Genomic DNA, 27,874 nt, shown 5'->3' with positions numbered 1-27,874 from the left:
TCTTTCATAGTTGGCAAAGAGAAAAACAAGACTGGTGTCGAAGACTTTTCTAACGAATAAAATAGTCTATAATTTATATACTGTCGTGTCTAATTAATGTTGTATATATAACAACTTAAGTGAGCAAATTCCACCCCACATAGCCTACAGGTTAAATAAAAGTAAATTTTTTTAACGTATTTCAAGGCCAAGTGTTACATTCCTGAAAGATTAATAACGACTTTTGTATTTAACTCTGAATATCTCAGGTGAAAAAACTCTATTGAATAGTGTAAGAACTTATGAATATCTCAGAAACCCTCTTGAATGTAGCAAGAGACAAGAATCTGTGTAAATTTAAATTTTAAGAGACCCATTCTCCATTTGGCTAACAAACATATTCTTTACGACCTTAAAGTTACTTGCATATAAGTGTTTTCTGTCTCCTTCTCTGGTACTTTGAAAAGTTTAAGGACTTGAGATAATAGGATTCTCTTCTCCCATAAATAACGTATTACGTTTAGCATAATTAAAAATATTGTTAGGTTTGTAATTTCCATTTCCACAATTCTTTTTTTTTTTTTTTTTTGAGATGGAGTCTCGCTCTGTGGCCCAGGCTGGAGTGCAGTAGCCCAATCTCAGCTTACTGCAACCTCTGCCTCCCGGGTTCAAACAATTCTCCTGCCTCGCCTCCCGAGTAGCTGGGATTACATGCGCATGCCACCATGCCCAGCTAATTTTTTGTATTTTTAGTAGAGATGGGGTTTCACCATGCTGGCCAGGCTGGTCTTGAACTCCTGACCTTGTGACCCGCCCGCCTCGGCCTACCAAAGTTCTGAGATTACAAGCATTTCCACAATTCTTTAAACCTTATGGATGCTCTATTATAATACTTTGCTTTAAGAGTGGTGGATAAAACCATAGATAAGGCAAAGAAGAATAAGGCAAGATTGTGCCTTAGTGGTTACAATAATTAGGAATAGGGATTCTAACATTCTTCCAGATTCTTAGGTGTTTACCCCACTTCAACCCATGCAATTTTTGTAGATTTTACAACACTTTCTTATTATTAGTTACGGGAATGACTATTTCAAGTTTGAGCTGTTTTCCAGAATATTTTCAAGAATCAATAACTCTAAAAAAAAACTGCAACTTTTATAGGAATGCATTCCCTGCAGATGTGCATCATCACCTCATATGCAACGGTTCCACATGCCTCAACAGCTCATGACATTCGAAATCAATGTTTGAGTTTGATAATGTCTTATCTAATTAAAAATAATTTTAATGTGCAAATTTCTTGTAACATCTTAATAGCACAAGAAATTAAAATATAAGTCAATAGCAAACAGAAATGATAGAGAAACTGAAGCACACAGATGAATATAAATATCCCAATAAAACTTGTTCCGGGCAGCGGGCTGCAGGAATACGTTGCGAACGTAAGAGCAAAACAGGATGCAAACATGGGAAAAATGGGAAATAAGTGGAGTTAGGACGGACAAAGACGGAGAAAGAGGAAGCAATCCCCTAAAAAGCAGAGAGGTTCCTCAGATACAGGAGGGCAAAACGTCAACCACCACCTCAGCTCTGTTCCCTACTAATGCCCAAATGCAAGTGAATGGTAGGTAAAGGTGGGTTTTGCTCACACCGTTTTCTTAATTTGGCAAACTACGGTCAGATCCACATTAGCCGTTAAGTTTCCAGCCAGCAGTCCTTCAGAAATTCTCCAGGAAAGAAGACAGCCGTGCCGTCTAGTGATGCGCATGCGCAATCTCAGCGCTGCGCGCTCTGTGTTTTATCTCACCCAGGCCTGGAAGGATGTGACGCGAGGCTGAGGGGCGGGTTGCGCTGTGCGTCCGGAAGTGTCTCGCAGATAGTAAATAATCTCGCAAAGGCGAGAAAGACGCTGTCTCCATCTTGTCTGTATCCGCTGCTCTTGTGACGTTGTGGAGATGGGGAGCGTCCTGGGGCTGTGCTCCATGGCGAGCTGGGTAAGGTGCTTTTTGCGGCCTTTGGGGTGCTAGTGTGAGAGACTAAAGAGAAGGCTACCCGAGCCGGGGCTGGGTGAGCCCGGCGGGAATGTGGTGCCCCACCCAACAGGGAGTGCTCTCTCTGTCCCCGTTTTCTTCCCGTCTCCTCTCGTCACTCAGACTCAGCTTCAGAGCTTTGGGTCTTGCGAAGAACTGATCACTGGCCTTAAGGTGTAGTGGCGATGGGAAGATGACCCAAATTGAGGAAGAGAACTAGAATAGGGCCCCTCCCCCACCCCTGCTTCGTGAACGCTGTCTCCCATTCTTTCAGGTCCCTTTTCGTGGTTTTGTTTGTATCTGCCTAGGCCATCTCTACAAAGGTCTTTGCCCCTTTCCTTCTGTGGGGTACCCACTCCGTTGTCATCTCTTTCCCGGCGACCTCAGACTGCCGCACTGTCGTTCCTGGATTCATGTCGCCCTCTTTGTTCTGTGGCGCAGATTATGATTAAAAATTGCCTGTCGGCATTTGGGACCGCCTGGCAGTAATGTTAATGTAGTAATATTGTTTTTGAAGCAAATAGTCATAGCTCTGCCATAACTGTTTGAAGTGTCAATTTCAAATTTCAACTTAAAATTGAAATTTCAGATGACACACGCATGTTTTGTGCCTGAAGACAAAATTGTCATTAGGCACAAGTCATGCGTGTGTCATCTGAAATTTCATGCTTAATTAGCTGTACATTGCATTTTCATTAAAGAGTTGTTAGAGTAAAACTATTTTCAGTATAGTGGCAAGACTTTGGTCCATGTGGCACAAATTTCAGTTTATTTAAGATAATCTCTGCCCCCTCCAAAATAGTAGGCAAAACATTGACAGTGCAGTTAATAAAGATAATTTGCAATTTTAGGCGAGGCATTTGGATTCAAATCACTTTTCTTTAGTCTGGAATTTGTTAATTCTGTTTCTAACAATTGCTTTTTTGACTTCCCAAATGATTCTGTTATATATACTCTTCAAAAAGGTTTTGATATGTCTTGAACTAACAGTGTTGAATTTTAATCAAATAATAATGTGGAGATTGTTACTCTAGCCAGTCTGTTCTCTTGATTTCATGGTATTTCTTCTTGCACAGAAGCCTGGAATATTTTATCTCAAGATATTAGAGAGTTTAATTATTGACTTTTATACAAGAGGCATATTTAGTGTAATAAACAGTTTTGAAAACTGATAATTATCATATAAGATTGTTTTCATCGGTTTTTTTATTGGAAGATGTTATGCAATTTAATTTGTAATGTCATATCTTGTCGAGTTATGAAATGGGCATGCTGTAGTTTTTTGTATATAATAGAAATTTAAAAGATGAGATACATGTTTTCCGTTTTACAACATAGATCGCCACCTTTAGAAGGTGATTAGAAGAATGTCCGTGATAAAATTGACACTGCCTTTTAGTTTCTGTGTTAATAGCGAAGTACATTAAAAAGGTAGCAGCAGTGAGGCAGTTTTTTAGAGATGGGGGTCTCAGTGTGTTGGCCAGGCTGAAGTGCAGGGGATGGTCGTAGTGAACTGCAGCCTGGAACTCCTGGACTTAAGTGTAACCTCAGCCTCCCAGGTAGCTGGGACTACAGGCAGGTGCTACCGTGTCCAGTGTGGAATTTATTTTATTGTTTGCAGTTTCAGTAATCTTTTTCCCTTTTCTTCCTTGTGCCTCTGTCTCTATTCATTAATTGTTTGATTTTACTGCAGGCCAGTAGTCATTGAAGGGGACCATCTCTTCCACATTCTTAACAGTTAATGTGCTCATTTACTTAGAGGTTTTGATGAAATTAAAATTTATTCAACTTTTCAAAAGTAACATTCAGAGCCTGCCGCAGTGGCTCACGCCTATAATCCCAGCACTTTGGGAGGATGAGGTGGATGGATCACTTGATGTCCGGAGTTGGAGACCAGCCTGGTCAATATGGTGAAACCCCGTCTCTACTAAAAATACAAAAAAAAAAATAGCTGGGCGTGGTGGCACATGCCTGTAGTCCCAGCTACTCGGGAGGCTGAGGCAGGAGAATTGCTTGAACTGGGAGATGGAGGTTGCAGTGGGCTGAGATCATGCCACTGCACTCCAGCCTGGGCAACAGAGCAAGACTCCGTCTCAGAAAACAAAACAAAATAAAAAAAACAAAAATTAGCCGGGTGTGGTGGCGCACACCTGTAATCCCACTCGGGTGGCTGAGGCAGGAGAATCTCTTAAGCCCAGGAGGCGGAGGCTGTGGTGAATCAAGATGGCGCCACAGCACTCCAGCCTGGGCAACAAGAGTTAGACTCTGTCTCAAAAACAAAACAAAAAACAGAACAAAAAAAAAAGTAACATTCAAATCAATAAATTAGATCAGGTAAGCCAGAATTAAAAACAAACCAACCTCATTCTTAATTAGTACAAGTTTCTGCAGGCTTAATCAAATTTAGTAAAAGATTTCTCCTTATTTATAAAATAATTGTAGAAAATGTCTGAACTATAGAGACAAATTATGTGTAATACCACTGAGCAGAAATTGGAGTGTTAAATTGTTCACTTTTTGTTTGCTGCTAAGAGACCTAGAATTAGATTGATCATAATCCTTGGTTCATGGCAGTATGATTTTTTATTCAAGCATGGTTGTCTCTTTTTTTGATTGTTAATTACTTTAAACATTATAAACATCATAGCAACTAATCCTATAAGTATAACATTACCAATCACTAATACCTAATTACGTGCTTTTCCCCATCCCAGTCTCAACATTGGTATTAGTGAGTAGACAGGATTGATTTTTTTTTTGAATGACTGAACCTTATATACAATACCTATCAAGATATTTAGTGTAGTTAAGTCGTTAAGAACTAGTGATTACTGAGTGCGTATTTTTTGCCAACCTCCTAAATTTTTGTTAATACAGTGACTTGTTTTATAGAAATGATTTATAGTTGCTGTGAATGGTCAAGTAATGCAGAGTAGAAGTTAACTAAAAATGTCCCCCCAAAATCTTCCTTCTCTCTCAATGCATGGGTGCATTGTGCATTTGTATACACATGAGTGGATGAATAGACAAAAACACATTCTTAGGAATGGCAGCATCTTAAACATATTTTTAAGCAAAGCATTGAATTTAATTTTCCTTGAATTTAACAAAAAAAAAAAGTAATTCTTGAATGTTAACATTTGTCAGGAGAGTTTCTTAAAAAGATTCTTCTAAGGAGGTGTTTCCATAGCAGTGATTTTCAACTGGACACAGTTTTGCTCCCCAGTGGGCATTTGGCAATATCTGCAGACATTTTTCATTGTCACAACCTGGGGTGAGGGGTGCCACTAGCATCTAGTTAGTTGGTAGAGGACAGGGATGCTGCTAAATCTACAATGTATAGGATAGCCCCCAACAACAAATAATTATTCAGCCCAAAATAGCAATAACAACATGGTTAAGAAAGCCTGTTTTAAGTTTTAAGAAAAACATTGTATAAAACATTGAAGTTGGAGTAAATTTTTAAGGACATTTTAATTTTAGATTGACTTCTCTGAAAGGTGGAAGAAATCAATATTCACCCATTCCCCTAGTTCCCAGGTTTAATTAATTGTATGATTTTTAAATTTTTTAATTCATAATTCTGTATGTACGTATTTCTCTGTGTGCTTAAGAAAAATAGTATACCACTCCCATTTCCATCCTTTGGAGACAGTATTTCTTTTGGTATTTATTGCCATATTTCTAATTCACATACATATAGTGTATTCTTGATTTTGTTTGTTTTGACACTGTCTTCTAACTATGGAAGACGAAGATTTAGCAATCATCCCTTGATTTCAGCTGGCCCTCATCCCTACCCCCAGCAAAATCACACACACACATTGATGTCCCCATAGCTTTCCATAATACTAAACAATTTTGGTAAATGAACATTACTGTGACTATTTAAATAAGTTATATATATAAAATTATAGCAAGCACTTACATGTTCTTTATTTGTGTAATGCTCTTCATAGGTCAGCCTTGTAATAAATATACAATGCCTTTTCCTTTCATGCACGTTTTTTGTTCTTTGGTTTGCTTGCTTTTCTTTTTTTGACAGAATCTCGCTCCATTGCCCAGGCTGGAGTGCAGTGGCGCGATCTCAGCTCACTGCGACTTTGGCCTTCCGGATTCAAGTGATTCGCTTGCCTCAGCCTCCTGAGTAGCTGGGGTTACAGGCATGTGCCACCACACCCAGCTAATTTTTATATTGTTATTAGAGATGGGGTTTTGCCATGTTGGCCGGGCTGGTCTCAGAACTGGCCTCAAGTGATCCACCTGCTTTGGCCTCCCAAAGTGCTGGGATTACAGGTGTGAGCCACCGCGCCCAGCCTATTTTCAGTGTATTTAAATTATTTAACCTTAGACTTTTCCCCAGCTGTATGCATCTCTGAGTAAGTTCAGATACATGTCATGATTGATCGAACTTTGGAGGTTATCTCTCCCAGAATCTTCTGACCTGCTCTGGTCTATAGTCACTGTTTTTATCCTGGATCTCACTTTATCCTCAAATGAGGATGTACATTTCCTCTCTCTTAGGTTGAAACCCTTTTTTTCTTCATTGCTTGTATTCGTTTGGTTGACGACCATGTTTTGGTATAATGCTCCTTGACAGAAGCACATAGGAGGTACACTTTGGTCATAGAATTCTAGATTGGAAGAATTTTTGTTTATCTTAGAAATTAAATAACCAGATAAGTCTGAGTTTAAATCTTTTATCACTTTTTCCCCCTTCTTAAAAAGTAGTGTGCTCTTTTGATGCACACATTATTTTTCCATCTAAGGAATTTTTCTTATATTAGATCTGTGAATATCCTTTAATTCATTTATTTAGAGGATTCTCTATTTTAAGGACTTCTTTTAGTTAAGGTATAATTTACATACAGTAGAATTTACTCTTTGTAATATACAGTTCCATGAGTTTTGAAAAATGCATCTAGTCGTGTAACCCATTTTGGAACATTGATCATCCTAAAAAATTGCACTGTCCTTTCCTTGGCAACCCCTATTTTCTGTCTTAAGGATTTTGCCTTTCTAGAGTGTCATATTAATGGAATCCTACAATATATAGTCTTTGAGTCTGGCTTCTTTTACTTAGCACATAATGAGTTTCATTCTCCATATATTTTTATTGTTGACTATTGTTTTTGTTTGTATGTACCACAATTTATCCGTTCACCATTTGAGGAGCCTTTCTAGGTTTTGATGATTACAAATAAGGTAGCTATAAGCATTCCGATCAAGATTTTTTTGTGTAATTATAAGTTCTTATTTCACTTGAATAAATATCTGAGTGTGGATTTGCTTATTCATACAGTAAGTGCATGTTTGACTTAAAAATAAAAAACAGTCAAACTGGTTTCCAAAATGGTTGTACCATTTTTCATTCCCGCCACCAAAGTAAGAGAGTTCTAGTTGCTCTGCATTCTTGTCAGTAGTTGGTATCATCAGTTTATTTCATTTTAGCTATTCTAATATGCATGCAGTAGTATCTCTGATTTTAATGTACATTTCCCTAATAATGATATTGAGCACTTTTTCTTTGCTTATTTGCTGTCTCTATGCCTTTTATTAAAGTATCCGTTTAAATATTTTGCCCATTTTTAATTGAGTTGTTTGTTTTCTTATCACTGAGTTTTTAGAGTTCCTTTTATATTCTGGATGCCAATGATTTATCATGTACCCGACTTGCAAGTATTTTCAAGTTTATGGCTTTCTTTTTCATTCTCAGCAGTGTGTTTCAAAGAGCAAAAGTTCTTAATTTTGATGAAGCCCAATTCATTTGTTTTTCTTTTGTGAGTCCTGTTTTTTATATGGTATCTAGGAAATCTTAATTCTCATATATGGTTTGATTATGGCTTAAGGTTAACTTTCTAAACAATGTATGAATAGGCCGGGCGCGGTGGCTCACACTTGTAATCCCAGCACTTTGGGAGGTGGAGGCGGGCGGATCACGAGGTCAGGAGATCAAGACCACGGTGAAACCCCATCTCTACTAAAAATACAAAAAGATTAGCCAGGCCTGGTGGTGGGCGCCTGTAGTCCCAGCTACTCGGAGAGGCTGAGGCAGGAGAATGGCGTGAACCTGGGAGGCGGAGCTTGCAGTGAGCCAAGATTGCGCCACTGCACTCCAGCCTGGGCGACAGAGCGAGACTCCGTCTCAAAAAAAAAAAAAAAAAGTATGAATATCCAGTTATTTCAGCACCATTTATTAAAAAGATTATCCTTTCTATAGTGAATTGCTTTGGTATCTTTGTCAAAAATCCTTTGATTATATTTGCATGAACCTATTTCTAAACTTTATTGTGTTCTACTTAGTGTGTCCACCCTTTTCCCTATATCACTCTGTTTTAATTACTGTCACTTTAGTGCTAGTCTTGAAATCAGGTAGCGTGTCTTTTAACTTTGCTCTTTTTTCAGACTTGTTTGAGCTATTCTAGTATTTTTGCCTGTTCAGCTAGTTTATTTCTGTAAATCTGATGTTGGGATTGTGGTTGGAATTGGGCTGAATCTATAGATACTGTTTGGAAAGACCTGATATCTTGAAAATAATTGTCTTCCAATCCTTAAACTCTGTATATTTTGCCATTCATTTAGGTCTTTGATTTCTTTCACCAATGTTTTGTAGTTTTCATTATTGGAGATCTTGTCTATGTTTTGTTAGATTTATAACTATTTTCTTTTTGTTTTCAGTTGTTACTAATACGTAGAAACATGATTGTGTATATTGACTTTTTATCATGTGACCATATTAAACTGATGAGTTAGTTCTAGTTGCATTTTTGTAGGTTCTTTGTGGGGTATTTTTGTTATTTTTATTTGTTTTGTTTTGTTGTCATCCAGACTCGAGTGCAGTGGCGCTATCATAGCTTACTATATCCTTGAACTCCTAGGCTCAAATGGTCCTCCTGCCTTAGCTTCCCAAATTGCTGGGATTACGGGTGTGAGCCATGGTGTATGGCCCTCTTTGGGATTTTCTATATAGACAGTTGTGTTATATGTGAAGAGGGCGGTTTCGTGTCTTCCATTCCAATTTTTATGTTTTATTTTTTTTCTTGCCTCATTATATTGGCTGGGACCTCCAGTGTGAAGTTGAATTCAAATGGTGAGAGAGGTATTTTGCCTTGTTTGATGTCTTAACGGGGAAAGCATTCAGACTTTCGTCATTAATTACGGGTGAGAGCTATAGGTATTTGTAAATGACATTTATCAAGTTAAGGATGTTGTCTTCTATTCTTTGTTTGCTGACAGTTTATATCATGAATAGGTATTGAATTTTGTCAAATGGTTTTTCTATATCTATTGAGATGACCATGTTTTTTCTTTAGTCTGTTTATACGGTAGAGGTCATTGGTTGATTTTTAAAAGTGGAACCAGCCTTGCTTTTCCAGGCTAAACTCTACCTGGTGACAATATATTATCCTGTTTATATACTTTCATATTGCTGTTTTTGACTTGCTAAAATATCATTCAGAATTTTTTTGTTTATCTTGATGAGGGATATCGGTCTATTATTTTCTTATGATGTCTTTGGATTTAGTCTCAGTAATTCTGGCCCATTTTTTTAAATAAGAAGAATATATCTATTTACTATTTCTATTTTTCATTCCTTTGTATGCAAATCCAAATTTCTGTCTGGTATAATTTTCTTTCTTGGAGGATTTCTTTCAGCATTTCTGGTAGTTTAATTCTGCTTGTTTGGATTATTTTGTCTTTTCTGTTCCTGAAAATGTCTTTATTTTGCCTTAATTTTTGGAAGATATTTTCACTGAGTACAAAATTCTGTGTTTATGTATTTTTTTCTTTTGGTACTGATTTTAGGTTTGAACCGTTTCTTACTAGAAGTGTGATTTATTTCTTTGTTCCTCAGTTTATAATGTACATTTTATTTTTCTGCCTATTTTTAAGATTTTTCTGATTATTACTTTTTTTAAGTAATTTGATTATGATGTAACTTGGTGTGGTTTTCATGTTTATTTTGCTAGGGCTTTGTTGAGTATCGTGGATCTGTGAGTTTATTGTTTTCATAAATTTGGAAAAATTTTGGCAATTACTTCCTCAAAAGCACCCTTGTGTCACTTCTCTCCAATTGAAGTTCATTTCAGGGACTCTAATTTCACTTATATTAGGCTATTTAAAGTTGTCTCGCAATGTTCTGATCCTTTTCTTATTTTTATCTCTCTTTCATTTTGGATCATTTACTTATGTCTTCAGGTTCATTATTAATCTTTTCTTCTGTCTTGTCGATATTTAGGGAGCTTATTTTATCATCTGGAGAAGTATGATATGGGTCTTAATTTTAAATTATCTTCCATGTCTGTCCGTATCATGATCAAGTTTTCCTCTACCTCCTTGAGCATGTGAAATATACTTACAATAATACTACAATGCCCTATTTATAAATGAACTCAGTTATCTATATCATTTCCAGGTTGATATTGACTGATTGATCCTCATTATAGGTTGTATGTTTCTGTTTTTTGCATGCTTACTAATTTTTTGTGAGCTTTCCAGTGTAAATTTTTCCTTGATCAATGCTGGATATACTTTTATTTTCAAAAAAATATTCTTGGGCTTTTATCTTTGACTTGGGTGATTTTACTTAGAGACAGTGTGGTCTTTTTATTTGCCTTTAGGTTTCCTTAAGTACAACTAGTGCAGCCTTTAGTTTGGTGGCTGATGTTTCTCCAGTATTAATTGCCTTCTGATACCTCTACCCAATGCCTCATGGATTACAAAGTTTTTCACCTCTGGGTGGTAAAATTCCCAGACCCTCCCTGCAGTGGACATTGTCCCTAGGCAGAAATAAGGGCCAGTTGGCTGGGCGTGGTGGGCCACGCCTGTAATCCCAGCACTTTGGGAGGCCGAGGTAGGCGGATCACCTGAGGTCAGGAGAACATCCAGGCCAACATAGTGAAACCCCATCTACTAAAACTACAAAAAAATACAAAAATTAGCCGGGTGTGGTGGTGCACGCCTGCAATCCCAGCTACTCAGGAGGCTGAGGCAGGAGAATCCCTTGAAACCGGGGTGGGTGGGGGAAGGTTGCAGTGAGCTGAGATCACACCACTGCACTCCAGCCTGGGCGACAGAAGGAGACTGTCAATCAGTCAGTCAATCAATAAAATAAGGGCCAGTCATAGGGCTCACATTGTCTCCTCTTAGAAATTGCTGCTTTACATTGCCCGTTGTTCATTGTCTGAAAAACTTATTTTTTCCATTGTTTAAGTCAGGAGGATAAGTCTGGTCACGGTTTCTCCATCTTGACTTGAGTTTATAGTAATTATCCCAAGCCTTTTTTCATCAGTAATTTTATTTTTACCTATGTCTGTTTTGTTTCTTGATAGTTATTAGTTAAGTCTATTTTTTTGCTTCTCATTTCTTTAGCCCTTTGATTTCCACTTTTCATTGTGTTCTGTTCTTTCTTCATTTTTGAGGCCTCCTTTTTTTAAAAAAAAATTTTTGTTATTTTTCTATAGCTCAAATGAAATACTGGTAGGGGATTTCCTTTTCTTACTGGATTATATTTATTTCAGACTGAATTCTTCATATGCCTTATATTTTCTTCATTCCTTTTTCTGAGGGGAGATGTTTATGTTTAATTTTTGCTAAAGTATATTTACATAGTTGCCATGACATGTATTTCTGTCTTGTCGACGTTTAATATAAAGCAGCTTTATTCTTACCTTATATTGGTTGGTGTAGTGGTCTAGCTTCTACAACATTCCCTTAGTGTGATATCTAAGACTTTTTTCCCCTAGAGCTGTAATTCTAGGGCTGGAAGATCTGGTTCATCCACCTTCTAGAAGTCTGACATCTCAGCCCAGGTTATGATATTATGAGAATATTTACTCTGTGGCTTTCTTAGATACTGTTAAATACTCTGTACCAGTTTTCCTGTCTCCTGGACAGGAAGGTATTCTGTTCCCATGGGGGCATACTGCTAGTTTAGTGTGGTGGTCACTGGAGAAAAACTAGCCCCAGTTGTATTATTATCCTTTTTGCCTCATTCTAGTCGTAGTTTTCATTATTATCACTATCACCAGGTCAAAAGAAGGAAAATAATTCACTTTTTTTCCCTCCCTGGATGTATTTGAGAATCCTCAGAATTTTGTGTATTCATCAGTCTAGTATCTGGGGGCTAAAGGTCAGGGGCTGGAGGTGGGCTTAGCAGCTGTGCTACTCATGAATATTCCATTTCTTTTCTTCTTTAAACTTTGGTTACTGCTGATGATTTTTTTCCCCTTTTTGTTTTAGCTGATTTGTCCGTTTTACTTGGCATAGAGTCCAAGGGCTTTTTTGTTTGTCTTTGCTCCTTCTTAGAAGTTGCTAAGTTTTGTGGTATATAGATAATTTATATGAACCAAATACCTTATGTCCCTTGATGTAATTACTTTTATTTTTTTTCTTTTTTGAACAGATAGAATGTCAATTTTCATTGTATCATTTTAAGATATACTGATTTACTGATTCTTAATAATATTTTCAATAATATTCTTTTTCCCAGATACCATGTTTGTGTGGAAGTGCCCCATGTTTGCTATGCCGATGCTGTCCTAGTGGAAACAACTCTACTGTAACTAGATTGATCTATGCACTTTTCTTGCTTGTTGGAGTATGTGTAGCTTGTGTAATGTTGATACCAGGAATGGAAGAACAACTGAATAAGGTTAGTCTTGTTTCTTGTTTATTGATTAACTGAGGCTATAGGGTATATGTGTATATGTATAAAACTGATTCGGGGATATTGTAAACAGAATAATATAGAATAAGACATTATGTAATCCTAGTTGTAGTTCATAATCTTTTAGGAAAAAGATAATATACATTAGCTTGTTAGTTCTATGATGGTGGTACAGGAAATGTACTGTGGTAATACACAGAAAGAAGTATAATTCTAACCAGGTGTCAGAATCTCAGTGGGTCATGGGAAAAAGGATGTTCTAAGAATGATCAGAACTTGCACATACAGAGATTGAAAAATAGAAAGCATAATGAGTATAAAAGAGCTTTTCGAGCAAAGTATCTGTACTTTAGGAAGATTAATCTTACAATTAATAAAGTATGAAAGTCAAGCAGTTAAATACGGAGGCTGTTGCAGTGGTATAATCAAGAAGAGAATAGAGGACCTGAAATAAGATTTTCTGGATGTAAAATTGACTGAGCCTGGCACTGAAATATTGGCAGTGATGGAATCATAAATAACCAGGTTCTGATCCTAGAAAACTGGGAGGAAAGTATTGCTATTAACCCAGAAAGGAAAATTTTGGGAGAGTCAGGTTGTGGAAGGAGATGGGGAACATATAATAAATTTAGTTTCTAACATGTTGACTTGGTGGTATTGCATCATGTACATGTGTATGTATATACATATATGTATGTCTTACTCAGTTCAGGCTGCTATAACAAGAATATCATAGGCTGGGTGGCTTAAGACAACAAAAATTTATTTCTCAGTTTTGGAGGCTGAAAGTCCGAGATCAGGGTGCCACCGTGGTCAAGTTCTGGTGAGGGTCTTATTCCTGCTTTACACATGGCCATCTTACATTTTTGAGAGAAAGCAGCAGCTCTCTTCTATCTGTTTTTATAAGGGCATTAATCCTATCCTGAGGACTCTACCCTCATGATTTAATTACCACCTAAAGGCCGCATCTCCCACTATCCTCCCATTGAGGGTTAGGGTTTCAGCATTTAATTTTGGGTAGACACGGACACGAAGTCCATAATAATATACAGCAGTAAGTAGAAAACATGAAGGAATTTAAAAGAGAAATCAGAGCTAGAGACTGCCTTGAGGATAGAAATTGAATGTTGAAACCATGGTATCATATGGTGAAGATCATTGAGTGAGCAGAGCTAGAACTTTGCCAAAATCTCTTACTTAAGGGAGTTAGTGGAGAAAGGAAAACCTGGTTCTGATCCTAGAAAACTGGGAGGGAAGGGATAACAGAAAAGAACAAAGAAAATGTACAGGTTCTAGGAAGAAAGTTTTAAGAATGACAGGGATAGTGTCTGTATAAAAATGAGATTAAGGAATGTGATTAAGCAGTAGCCTTTGGGTTTGGAAACCAGTACATGACTAGTGTCCTGGAAAAGCAGTTTTTTTAGAGTGCTGGGACTGGAAAGAGTGGGAGGAAATAATTTATTCTTATATATATGAATAATAGATGTATTAATAGTTCTGAACAGTGGTCTCAGAAATAGCACTTACACTACTAAAACAAGTATATCATGCTATTCAAGTAGAATGCAAGTTTTTAAAATGTAGGATAAATCTATAACTCAAAATAAGCATCCAGCATAGAGTTGGTATTGTAGTTTATGATTTGTGCAGATGGGGATTTAACTCTTTTTTTCCCCACTGTATGTGATTAAAATGTATCAGACTCATCTTGAGTACATATTCATCATAAATTGTAAAGCAAATTCCAGTTTTCTAAACCTTTACTTAAACTATTTGATTACATATAATTTTTATTTTTACTTAATGAAAAAAATGATGGATCATAAACTCTTTTGTTTTTCTAGATTCCTGGATTTTGTGAGAATGAGAAAGGTGTTGTCCCTTGTAACATTTTGGTTGGCTATAAAGCTGTATATCGTTTGTGCTTTGGTTTGGCTATGTTCTATCTTCTTCTCTCTTTACTAATGATCAAAGTGAAGAGTAGCAGTGATCCTAGAGCTGCAGTGCACAATGGGTAAGTTTTTAAATAAGCTTCAATATAAAAGCCTGGGTAGCCTCTTCTTGACAATTGCCAGTTTATCTAAGGAAACTTTAAGGTAAAATAAACTTATACAATTTGCAGAATTACTTTATTCATGAATGACAGGGTAAGAAAATCTTGTTTTTACTGGAGAATGTCAGACTTTGGATATTAAATAATAGGCGTAATAACCTCTGATCCACAGTGTTTTATATTTTCATACTAAAAAAGAGACTCTATTATATTTGTGACTACTAAGGGAATAGCTATTTCTCCTTCTACTCTTAACTTTTGGTGGACCAGTCCACTTACATAGAACTCCTTAGACCCAGAGAGCAGATTTTTCTAGGTTGGTTGTATTGGACAACCCAGAAAGAAACTTCAGGGTTTCTTTTATCAATCTTCCTTCATATAGAGCACTACTTCTGGTACCCTTATTTGACTGTTTTAATATCTGCTGTTGCTTATCTAGTTACATGTGCTACCAAAGACAAAAGGAATAAACAAGTAGAATATAAATATCAATGAGAAAATATGTGATGGGTTGATTTTATTTTATTTTGTTCCTTTGGTCATTGATTATTTTATTAAATTATTAGAGTTATAGATGGAGGCATTTATCATGTGTTTATAAAAATTATTCATTTATACAGTTCACCTTATACTTTGATACATTATCCCACTTATGTGAAATAAGCGTGTGAAATGGAACTAACATTCTCATTTTTCCATAATGAATTAGTGAGAAATACATCTTTCTCAAAATGGTCTTAAAAGCAGTTTATGTAATTGTTGTATTTTCTGATAATCAAGTGTATTAGCGTTCTCCAGAGGGACAGAACTAATAGGATAGATAGATAGATATAAAGGGGAGTTTATTAAGTATTAACTCACATGATCTCAAGGTCCCACAGTAGGCTGTCTGCAAGCTGAGGAGCAAGGAGCCAGTCCTAGTCCCAAAACTGAAGAACTTGGAGCCTGATGTTCAAGGGCAGGGAACATCCAGCACGGGAGAAAGATGTAGGCTGGGATGCTAGGCCAGTCTAGTCTTTTCACTTGTTTTGTTTTTTGCCTGCTTTATATTCTAGCCCTGCTGGCAGCTGATTAGATGGTGCCCACCCAGATTAAGGGTGTGTCTGCCTTTCCCAGCCCACTGACTGAAATGTTAATCTCCTTTGGCAACACCCTCACAGACACACCCAGCATCAGTACTTTGCACCCTTCAATCCAATCAAGTTGACACTCAGTATTAACTATCAGAAGTCTACCCATTGTCAACTTGAACCCGTATACATCTCCTGAGATCATACATAATCTGCAAATAAAGACATAAAAGGTCATACAACTAACCTTATAACTGAAAACTCACCAGTCCCCAACCAAAATACTAATTACATGAAGTTAACAATACTTAAATGCTGATGTGAAGTCAGTAAATCTTACATCACATGATAAAGGAGAATGGAAATAAAATGAAGATATTTTCTTAGTACAAGTATATGCATGCATGAACATGTTTTTGACAAAACAAGGAGGAAGTACTCACAACAATTACAGCCCTTGTTTCTGCAGCTGGACATGTGGTCATAGCTGGTATTGATGACTGCCTTCTGCTACCCATTGTGCATTCCCTTTGCCTTCAGCAAGCAACTCAGCAGGTCGTGGTTTTTTTCCTGGTGGAGTGACCCAATGATTTCCATAAGCGCCTGCTTTAACTGGGGGACCACAGTGATGTTTTGGGTCCCTGGAATCAATGTCAGCTCAGAGCCAGTGTCCAGTAGTCCCCAAAATGTCTTACCATTTCCCTTTCTTTTCCAGCCATTTGCTCTGATGCTTCCTCTAGCGCGGTCTGGGCTTTAATCCATTCCTTTCACATTTTGACTTGCCTTTCTTATCAGATTTTTTTTTTGCTTTGTTTTTTCCAATTGGAAAGATCTGTAATATAAGCTTGGGTTCATGGTAATGGTTAATTTCACTCTCTCCAAACTACATTATCTAAATATGATGTTACCTTGTTTTGTAGTTACAAATATGGCTACACTCCAGATCATAATATCCTCAGAAAGAAGCAGAACATTCACATAAAGTGTAGCTATTTGTTAAGATGCAGTTAAATGATTTCATATATGAAATTATTTGATGAATGTTTATTAATAAAAAATTATATTTATTTTTGTTTTAGATTTTGGTTCTTTAAATTTGCTGCAGCAATTGCAATTATTATTGGGGCATTCTTCATTCCAGAAGGAACTTTTACAACTGGTAAGAAATCCTTTTTAAGTTGTTTGACGTTGATATTTTATAAAGGAATCTGAAATAATTGTTACCTGGAACTATAATTGTTTGTCTTCTTATGGGGGGGTGTGTGTGTGTTTCCCCAGTTGGCAAAATCAAGATGTTCATATAAAATTTTATTTTCCTTTTTGTGTACTGTGATTTTGAAAGGAAATGATAAAAATCAAACTAACCAATCACTTATGTATGCTTTTTTACCCTTTCAGTGTGGTTTTATGTAGGCATGGCAGGTGCCTTTTGTTTCATCCTCATACAACTAGTCTTACTTATTGATTTTGCACATTCATGGAATGAATCGTGGGTTGAAAAAATGGAAGAAGGGAACTCGAGATGTTGGTATGCAGGTAAGCTTTTGTCACAGAACAACTTCAGTATAGTTGAACTTTGAAGTCGAGAATAGATATGTAGTCTAGGTAAATCACTTAGGATTTTTATGGTCTACTTTCCTATGAAGAGGTTTTCAATTTAAACTTTGTGAGTGTCAAAATATCACATTATATCAGCAAGCAGATCTTTTAGCAGATTAACTGGGAACATAACCCAAGAACCAGGAAAGAATCCAAAGAACCTGAATAGCTAAAATAAATGTTCCAAAGCATATTACTGAGAAAGCATGTGCACTTGATAGCCTAATTTTCTAGCCTACAATGGGTTAAAAGTAAAATATTAAAGGGAAGAGGATTGCTAGCAATAGATAAACACACAGTGATACAATTCACAAACAGCAGCAAATAAAAAATATAAAAAGCAACTCGGACGTTTTATGCAAGTGCAAAGGATGCTTTTATGTGCATCAATAACAACTAAAGGAATTCCGATAGTAATGTAATTAATGATTATTTATAATGATGATGTTGAGTTCTTTGGGGTTATACTTGAAAACAGATATCACAATTCAGATGCTTACAGGGCCAAACCAGGTAACAAAAATGAGGGAACAGGAGGACAAAGTTTAAGTGCATAAGCTTTGTGCAAATAGTAGGGACTACAATGAATTGGAGAGTATGAATGCCCCATCTAAAGTGCATTACTACTGCTCAGCTCCATTTATTAGTTGCCTTGTGGGAATGTGAACTTAGTATTGCTTGATTTTTCTAATGTTTTTCAAAAGAAGTCATAAATCTGGATTTTCATGTTAAATGACCTGAGTTTCAGCTAAAAAAATTTTTAAATTGGAGTGCAAGCCAAATCCAATGTGTCTGCTGGCCTAATATTCCTCTCACACAACTAATTTGTGGTGTTTTATCTCAGTGGTTCAAGTTAAAATAATTTGGTGCTCAAAGAAATAAGCTTTAGTCATTTGGAAATTTCACTTACGTTGAATACCTTGTTCTCTAAATGCAAAGTCTAATGCAAGGGTTTCTTTCTCTTTTGTTCCCTGCTGTATCCCCAGGGCCTGGAATGCAGGCATTCAATAAATATTTGTTGGATGGATCCCCTGTCAGCGAGGCAAATCTACATAAATACTTGTATATTAAGCACATATTAGCATAAAGGCTAAACAACTTGTGTATGTTGAAATTTACATAGAAAAAGCATAGGTTGACTTATTAAATAATAATGACTTACCCTTGCATAATATGTATCTTTTAAGATTTTAGTTCATGAGGAAAAGCATCATTGTTTTGAGGGCTTAACATTAATAATGAAAATAATTTTCTTAATGCCCTTGTTTACAACTGAGTGATAATGGTTCTTTAAAAACCTTAAGTAATATTCCTCTTATAGTTTTCTTTATTTTGAAAATAATGGCTAATGTAAACATAGTTTGTAAACTCTAATATATCTATTACTATTAAATCATATTAGTTTCTTACTAACTTGCCATCCTTGCAAATACATAATAGCTATGTGTAAAAACTAGAATTCTTCAGCAATAAAGGTCAGAATTAATTTTCTTTCCTGCTTTTATAGCCTTTATAATGCTGACAAAGTTGTTTAAAATATATTTTTTGACAAAATGACAGATTGTTTATAAAACAGGTCCCATTTCTAATTTTTAATAATTTCTGATAAAAAGCTAATTATCCAATTATATTTCTTTCACAGCCTTGTTATCAGCTACAGCTCTGAATTATCTGCTGTCTTTAGTTGCTATCGTCTTGTTCTTTGTCTACTACACTCATCCAGCCAGTTGTTCAGAAAACAAGGCGTTCATCAGTGTCAACATGCTCCTCTGCGTTGGTGCTTCTGTAATGTCTATACTGCCAAAAATCCAAGTATGTCCTTTAAAGCATTAGCTTTTATGAAGCTTATACCTTTTTAAGTTTTCAAAAATCTAGAATGATGTCAGACTATTTACCTGTGTTGCTATATATATATTTATTTATTTATTTATTTATTTATTTTTTTTTTTTTTGTAGGAATCACAACCAAGATCTGGTTTGTTACAGTCTTCAGTAATTACAGTCTACACAATGTATTTGACATGGTCAGCTATGACCAATGAACCAGGTGTGTTTTATTTATATTACATGTTCCTGAAGGTTCTGCAGTTGTTGTTGTTTTTCCAGAACTTGTCTTTTTGTGAGATTAAATTACTTAAAAATTAGGCTCCTAGAGGAACAAAGTATGAAGTTTTTATCTTTGATGTATTATTTATTTCACTTAGTTTCTTCCATCACTAACAAAATTATAAGACGGTTACATGTATACCTAAGAGAAATTGTGAGTTCAGTTTCAGAGCACCACAATAAAACAAACATCACAGTAAAACAAGTCATGATTTTTTTGGTTTCCCAATGCATGTAAAACTTTTGTTTATCTTACACTGTAGTTCGTTGTGTGCCATAGCATTATGTCTAGAAAAACAAAGTGCATTCCTTAATTTGAAAGTACTTTATTTCCAAAAAATGCTAACAGTCATCTGAGCCTTCATCAAGTTGTAATCTTTTTGCCGGTAGGAGGTCTTGCCTCAGTGTTGACGGCTGCTGACCGAACAGGGTGTTGGTTGCTGCAGGTTGGTCAACGTGGCTGTTTTAGTATCTTTAAACTAAGACAGCAATGAAGTTTGCCCATTGATTGACTCTTCTTTCACAAAATATTTCTCTGTAGCATATGATGCTGTTAGATAGCATTTGACCCAGAGTAGAATTTCCTTCCAAATTGGAGTCAATCCTCTTAAACCTGCTGCTGCTTTATTAAGTAAGTTTATGTAATATTCTAACTCCTTTGCTGTCATTTCAGTAATATTAATAGCATCTTCATCAGGAGTAAATTCCATCTCAAAAAATTGCTTTGTTCATCCATAAGAAGCAACTCCTCATCATTTAGGCTTGATAATGAAATTGCAGCAATTCAGTCACATCTTCAGGTTCCACTTTTTAGTTCTCTTGCTCTTTCCACTGTATCTGTAGCTACTTCCTCCACTAAACTCTTGAAATCCTCAGTCATCCATGAGGTTTAGAATCAACTTCTTTCAAACTCCTGTTAATGTTGATATTTTGACATTTTTCCCATGAATCATGAATGTTCTTAATAGCATCTAGAATGGTGAATCTTTTCCAGAAGGTTTTCAGTTTACTTTGCCCACCCAGATCTATCAGAGGAATTACTCTATGGCAGCTATAGCCTTACAAAATATATTTCTTAAATAATAAGATTTAAATGTTGATATTACTCCTTTTTCCATGGGCTGCAGAATAAATACTGTGTTAGCAGACATGAAAATATTAATCTCCCTGTACATCTCTATCAGAGCTTTTGGGTGACCCAGGTGCATTGTCAGTGAGTAGTAATATTTTGAAAGGATCTTTTCTTTTAGCAGTAAGTCCCAACAATGGGCTTAAAATATTCCATAACCCATACTTTCAACAGATACGCTGTCATCTAGGCTTTTTTCTATTCATAGAGAGGCTGAATAGACTTAATATAATTCTTAAGGGCCCTAGGATTTTTGGAATGGTAAATGAACATTGGCTTTCTCTTAAAATCATTGTCTGCATTAGTCCCTAACATGAGAATCAGCCTGTCCTTTTAAGCTTTGAAGCCAGGCATTGACTGACTTCTCCATAGTTATGAAAGTCCTAGATTATATCTTCTTACAATAGAAGTCTATGTTGTCTTTATTGAAAAATCTGTTGTTTGGTTTGGCGGCTTTCTTTTTTCTTATTTTTATTTTTTTGAGATGGAGTTTCACTCTTGTTGCCCAGGCTGGAGTGCAATGGCACAATCCCCGCTCACTGCAACTTCTGCCTCCTTGGTAAGCCGTTCTCCTGCCTCAGCCTCCTGAATAGCTGGGATTACAGGCCTGTGCCACCACACCCAGCTAATTTTGTATTTTTAGTAGAGATTGGGTTTCACCATGTTAGCCAGGCTGGTCTCGAACTCCTGACCTCAGGTGATCCACCCGCCTCAGCCTCCCAAAGTGCTGAGATTACAGGCGTGAGCAACCATGCCTGACCAGTGTAGCTACTTTCATTAATTTTGTTGGCTAGATTTTTAGGATGACTTGCTGTAGCTTCTGCATCAGCACTTACTGGTTCACTTTATACTTTTATGTTATGGAGACAGTTTCTTTCCTTAAACCTCAAGAACCAACCCCATCTAGTTTCAAACTTTTCTTCTACAGCTTCCTTCTCTCTCTCAGCCTTAATAGACTTGAAGCGAGAGAGAGGGCCTTGCTCTGGATTAGGCTTTGGCTTAAGAGAATACTCTGCTGGTTTGATCTTCTATCCAGGTCACTAAAACTTTCTCCTCCATATCAGCAATAAGACTGCTCTGCTTTCTTATCTCTCATTTGTGTGTTCATGTTCACTGGAGTGGCACTTTTAATATCCTTCAAGAACTTTTTCTTTTCTTTGCATTTGCAACTCAGCTAACTGGAATAGAAGGCCTAGCTTTTGACCTGTCTCAGGTTTTGGCATGCTTTCTTTACTAAGCTTAATCATTTCTAGCTTTTGATTTAAGTGAGAAAGGGGAGACTCTTTCACTTGAACAGTTAGAGGCCATTGCAGGATTATTAACTGGCCTAATTTCCATATGGCTGTGTCTTGAAATAGGCCCAAGGAGAGGGATAGAAACAAGGAAATGGCTGGTTGGTGGAGCAGTCAGAACACACACAATGTTTGTCGATTATTTCACCGTCTTATATGGGTGTGATTTGTGGTGCCCCAAAGAAATTACAATAGTAACATAATAGGTCACTGATGAGAGATCACCATAACAGATGTAATTAATAATAATGGAAAATTGTGAAATATTATGGGAATTACCAAAATGTGAAACAAAGTGAGTACATACTGTTAGAAAAATGGAACCAATAGACTTGTTTAATGCAGAATTGCCACAAACCTTCAATTTGTAAAAAGAACAGTCTGTGAAATGCTAAAAAAAAAAAAAAAAAAAAAGCAAAGCACAATAAAACAAGGTATGTGTATGTAAGAAACTGGGTGAAATTATAAGAAAGGTATCTGATTTGCATAGAGCATATAATCGTATATAGAAAGAAAAGCTCTTCAAATTCCTGTTGATTCAATTGTGAACAGTATAATTTTTTCACATTATTAAATTACTGTTTTAGCCTGTGACTACCTTACAATTGAATTTGATAATTGGGCTTTGTAATGCATCATATTATAGGCTAGTTATATTGCATACCATGAGAATAGAAACATGTTAAAAGGAGACAAATTAGAATAGACAAAAATTATTACCTATTAAAAGGAAGAAAATTATCTCTTTTCCTAAAAAATTTATCTGATGTTATATGAATCTCATTGAGTTTACAAACTGTAGGTGTTTTATCATAGGTACTTTATAACTTGGAGAGCAATTTATTTTTGTTTTTTGTTTTGATGTATTACAGAAAGATTTCCTGTTTTTTTCCAGGTAGGTGGTTAGAAAAAAATTACTAGTAGTTTGCCTTAGAGAAGGAAATAGCCTTACCTAATTGGCTTTAAGATAAGAATCATTTTCATTAGGAAGATGGAGTTTGACAGATCTGGCTTTGCGGGAGAAAAATATGTATTTTGGACACTTAGTGAATATTTTACCAATCCTACTTTTTTTTTTTGAGACAGAGTCTCGCTCTGTTGCCAGGCTGGAATGCAGTGGCATGATCTCAGCTCATTGCAACTGCCTCCCAGGTTCGAGTCTTTCTGTCTCAGCCTCCCGAGTAGCTGGGACTACAGGCACATGCCACCATGCCCCGCTAATTTTTGTATTTTTAGTAGAGAAGAGGTTTCATCATGTTGGCCAGGATGATCTCCATCTCTTGACCTTGTGATCTGCCCGCCTCGGCCTCCCAAAGTGCTGGGATTACAGGCATGAGCCACCGCACCTGGCCTACTTTCTTCTTTATAAAAGAATAAAACTTGAGTAAGCAGTAGGTCGTTATACCTTATTGGGTAATTTCCATGAGGCATTTGCTGGAGTCCTTATAACTGGTTTTTGTGTAAACTGTCTTGCTTTTTTAACAATGTGCTGTATCAAATTGATAAGCTTCATAAAGTCTGTATCATAATCTCAACATACGATAGAAAAGCCAGTGCATTGTGGTTTATAATCTCTGAATTTTCTAAATCTACTAGAATTATACTAACCTTAAAAAGTTCATCTATATTTCACCTCTTACCTGATTGTAGAGGTAATTATCTCTCAGCTATCACATGTTGTTGAAAATTAAATGATTTAACTTTTCCAGGTACTTCTATAAAATCAGAACTATTAACACTTCAAAGGTTTTATTAATAAGTGCAAGTTGTCTTCAATTATTTTTGTTATACTGATGCCTTTTCCAGCAATTGTTTCTCAATTTGCAGGGGTATAGAGAGTTAAAAATAATTTTATTTGCTCTGAAAAACATCTTTTTAATATATTCTAACATTTTAATTTGGCTTTACATTACAGAAACAAATTGCAACCCAAGTCTACTAAGCATAATTGGCTACAATACAACAAGCACTGTCACAAAGGAAGGGCAATCAGTCCAGTGGTGGCATGCTCAAGGAATTATAGGACTAATCCTCTTTTTGTTGTGTGTATTTTATTCCAGGTAGGAAAAACTATGGAATTTTTTCCTTTAAACAAGAAGTCTAGCTGTTTATTTATGAATCATTTCTTTTAAAAATGTTCTTTTCTTTCTCTCCTCCTAAACTCTCTTTCATACAGCATCCGTACTTCAAACAATAGTCAGGTTAATAAACTGACTCTAACAAGTGATGAATCTACATTAATAGAAGATGGCGGAGCTAGAAGTGATGGATCACTGGAGGATGGTGACGATGTTCACCGAGCTGTAGATAATGAAAGGGATGGTGTCACTTACAGTTATTCCTTCTTTCACTTCATGCTTTTCCTGGCTTCACTTTATATCATGATGACCCTTACCAACTGGTACAGGTATTTATATTTCAGGAAAACTCTGGATGTGTGAATTCTGATGGCATTTTATGATTCTCTTGTGAAACCATGATGTGATATGAAGTACTTTTTATCCTCTGATATATTTCAAAATGTACAGCTAAATGAATAGTGAGATCAGCATGAGAAATGCAATCTTTACTTCCTTGCTTTAGAGATTAAAATAAAAATTTTCATGAAACTAATACTTTTTTTTTTACAAAAATCCATGTTGATAGTGGATCTAACATACTTGTTTTTTTCAGTTCTGTAAAGATAGTGAAGTAAAGGATACATCTTTTTTTCTCTTTTGTTTGAACTGTTATTAAAAGCTCTGAAAATTTTTAAATTTAAGTATGAATTCATTAATGTAGATAGATTCTTAGCATTCTTACAAGCTACAATTTATGCTTTTTTTTTTAATCACTTCAAACTTAATCCATAAGTCCTTTTCTGTCAAGAGGAAGGTAGTGATTTATAGTGTTTCATTTTTGAAAGTTGTGGTTTTGTCCAAATGATTACTGAAAGATTTGGTCAAAGATTCAAATTGAACTATGTGGTTTGGGAAGTTCTGTTTTTAATAACTTTTTAATGCATAATATTCATAAACAATTTATAAGAAGGCTTTCAGTATCAGCAAAAGATGGAGGAAGAAGATTATTCTTTGTTGTATTTCTTTGAGTGCAGCCTTTACTGATTTTTATTATTGAAAAGAACATATATTTTTTAATTCTTACACTGCAACGTATTACGCTATAAGAATCCAGCTGGTTTTTGTTGTTGTTGTTGTTGTTGTTGTTTTTTGAGATGGAGTCTCGCTCTGTCACCCAGGCTGGAGTGCAGTGGCTTGATCTCAGCTCACTGCAAGCTCTGCCTCCCAGGTTCACGCCATTCTCCTGCCTCAGCCTCCCGAGTACCAGCTAGTTTTTAATTCAGATCCTTGGCTGTCACGTAATAGTAGATATTAAGGCTTTATACCAGAAGGATTTGGGTATATTTCATTAACTCAAAAATCAGTTAAACTTGAGATATATTTCCTTCCCAGTCTCTTAATTCTTTTTTTAAGGAGATGTCTCTGAGTCATACCAGTCTCTTAATTCTGAGCAGGGAGGGGTGGGGGAGGGGGCGGGGGGGAGTGGAAATCAGGTGAGGAGTTCCATATACACCTTGAACAATCTTATGTAATAGTGACATCTCATTTATCCAGAGGTCACATTCTGTTCCTCTTCTGTCTAATAACATGGCAGACATGCATAAAGTGCTTCAGAGATGATACAAAATAACTATTTCAGAGGCCTGTGTACTTTACTCCATTAAAGGAAATAACAGATTTTTACCTTCACACTAGCAGTGTGAAAGAAAGGGAGCAGATTAGATGCAGCAATGATATATCTGAAATCACAAACTGTATACAAAGCACACTTCTGAATTAATGAAGCTTCATAGCTTGGTGGCTGATAATTCAACCCCCTTGCCCCTTTTTAATAATTTTCCCTGAAATTTTAGGTACGAACCCTCCCGTGAGATGAAAAGTCAATGGACAGCTGTCTGGGTGAAAATCTCTTCCAGTTGGATTGGCATCGTGCTGTATGTTTGGACACTCGTGGCACCACTTGTTCTTACAAATCGTGATTTTGACTGAGTGGGACTTCTAGCATGAAAGTCCCACTTTGATGATTGCTTATTTGAAAACAGTATTCCCAACTTTTGTAAAGTTGTGTATGTTTTTGCTTCCCATGTAACTTCTCCAGTGTTCTGGCATGAATTAGATTTTACTGCTTGTCATTTTATTTGTTACTTTCTTGCCAAGTGCATTGATATGTGAAGTAGAATGAATTGCAGAGGAAAGTTTTATGAATATGGTGATGAGTTAGTAAAAGTGGACATTATTGAGCTTATTCTCTGCTCTATAGTTGTGACATGAAGAGTAAAAACAAAATTGCTTGACTATTTTAAAATTATATTAGACCTTAAGCTGTTTTAGGAAGCATTAAAGCAAATGTATGGCTGCCTTTTGAAATATTTGATGTGTTGCCTGGCAGGATACTGCAAAGAACATGATTTATTTTAAAATTTATAAACAAGTCACTTAAATGCCAATTGTCTGAAAAATCTTATAAGGTTTTACCCTTGATATGGAACTTACACAGGTAGGGAGTGTTCAGTGGACAATAGTGTAGGTTATGGATGGAGGTGTGGGTACTAAATTGAATAACGAGTAAATAATCTTACTTGGGTAGAGATGGCCTTTGCCAACAAAGTGAACTGTTTTGGTTGTTTTAAACTCATGAGGTATGGGTTCCGTGGAGATGTTTGGAACTCTGAAGGATTTAGACAAGGTTTTGAAAAGGATAATCATGGGTTAGAAGGAAGTGTTTGAAAGTCACTTTGAAAGTTAGTTTTGGGCCAGCACGATAGCTAACCCTTGTAATCCCAGCACTTTGGGAGGCTGAGGTGGGTGGATTACTTGAGCCTAGGAATTCAAGACCAGCCTGGGCAACATGGTGAAACCCCGTTGCTATAAAAAGTAATCTAGGCTTTGTAGCATATGCCTGTGGTCCCAGCTACTGAGGAGGCTGAGGTGGGAGGATTGCTTGAGCCCAGGAGGCAGAGGTTGCAGTGAGCAAAGGTCACGCCACTGCACTCCAGCCTGGGTAACAGAGTGAGACAAAAAAAAAAAAAAGTATTGAAAATCAAAGGAGGCAAAATTTTGACAGGGAAGGAAGTAACTGCAAAACACTAGGCTTTAGTAGGTACTTATATAAAATCTAGTCCAGTTCTCTCATTTAAAAAAATGAAGACACAGAAGTACAGACTTAAATAGCTCAGATAGCTAATTAGGAAATTTCAGGTTGGCCAATAATAGCATTCTCTCTGACATTTAAAAATAATTTCTATTCAAAATACATGCATAATTGATTTTACACCTCATTACTGGTGGATAATTTATGTGATGTGGATTGCTGGTGTCCAGCATGACCCATAAACTGGTCAGAAGAATGATGGAATGTTTTAGAATAAACTGCTTATAGTATACTACACAGTTCAAAAGATGTTTAAAATGCTTTTGTATTTACTGCCATGTAATTGAAATATATAGATTATTGTAACCTTTCAACCTGAAAATCAAGCAGTATGACAGTTCAGTTATTTGTATGTGTCACTAGTGTCTAATGAAGCTTTTAAAATCTACATTTTCTTCTTTAAAAATATTTATTCATGTGAATGGAATATAACAATTCAGCTTAATTCCCCAACCTTATTCTATGTGTAGACATTGTATTCCACAATTTTGAATGGCTGTGTTTTACCTCTAAATAAATGAATTCAGAGAAAGTGTGTAGTGTACTGATTATTTAGCAGCTTAACTTTAGGTGGCCCTAACAACATTTAGACCTTTCTTCCTATGTGAAAAAGGACCTGGCACTAGAAAGTAACTGCCTGTTTTCTGTAATGATAATTAAATTGCTTAGAAGGAGATTGTTACCCTTTGGTTAGTCTGTAAGTGACCCCAGAAGTAGGATCTCAAAGGTAAAGAGC

The 27,874-nt window shown here is 36.2% G+C and overlaps 1 protein-coding gene across 1 annotated transcript; it reads left to right on the top strand.

Annotated features, from left to right (window-relative positions):
- The first annotated feature begins 1,765 nt into the window (after positions 1 to 1,765).
- Positions 1,766 to 27,670, top strand: SERINC1 (serine incorporator 1). The gene is made up of 10 exons (XM_003255646.4): positions 1,766 to 1,973; positions 12,502 to 12,663; positions 14,523 to 14,692; positions 16,881 to 16,960; positions 17,200 to 17,337; positions 19,043 to 19,212; positions 19,357 to 19,447; positions 23,843 to 23,987; positions 24,104 to 24,334; positions 25,841 to 27,670. The coding sequence occupies exons 1-10, from the start codon at positions 1,935 to 1,937 to the stop codon at positions 25,974 to 25,976; spliced, it is 1,362 nt and encodes a 453-aa protein (XP_003255694.1). The 5' UTR covers positions 1,766 to 1,934; the 3' UTR covers positions 25,977 to 27,670.
- The last annotated feature ends 204 nt before the right edge of the window (positions 27,671 to 27,874 follow it).

The sequence above is a fragment of the Nomascus leucogenys genome, chromosome 3 (genome assembly GCF_006542625.1).
Source record: "Nomascus leucogenys isolate Asia chromosome 3, Asia_NLE_v1, whole genome shotgun sequence".
Taxonomy (NCBI): domain Eukaryota; kingdom Metazoa; phylum Chordata; class Mammalia; order Primates; family Hylobatidae; genus Nomascus; species Nomascus leucogenys.
The sequence above is the reverse complement of the archived record's forward strand: the minus strand, read 5'-3'. Positions and strand labels throughout refer to the sequence as shown.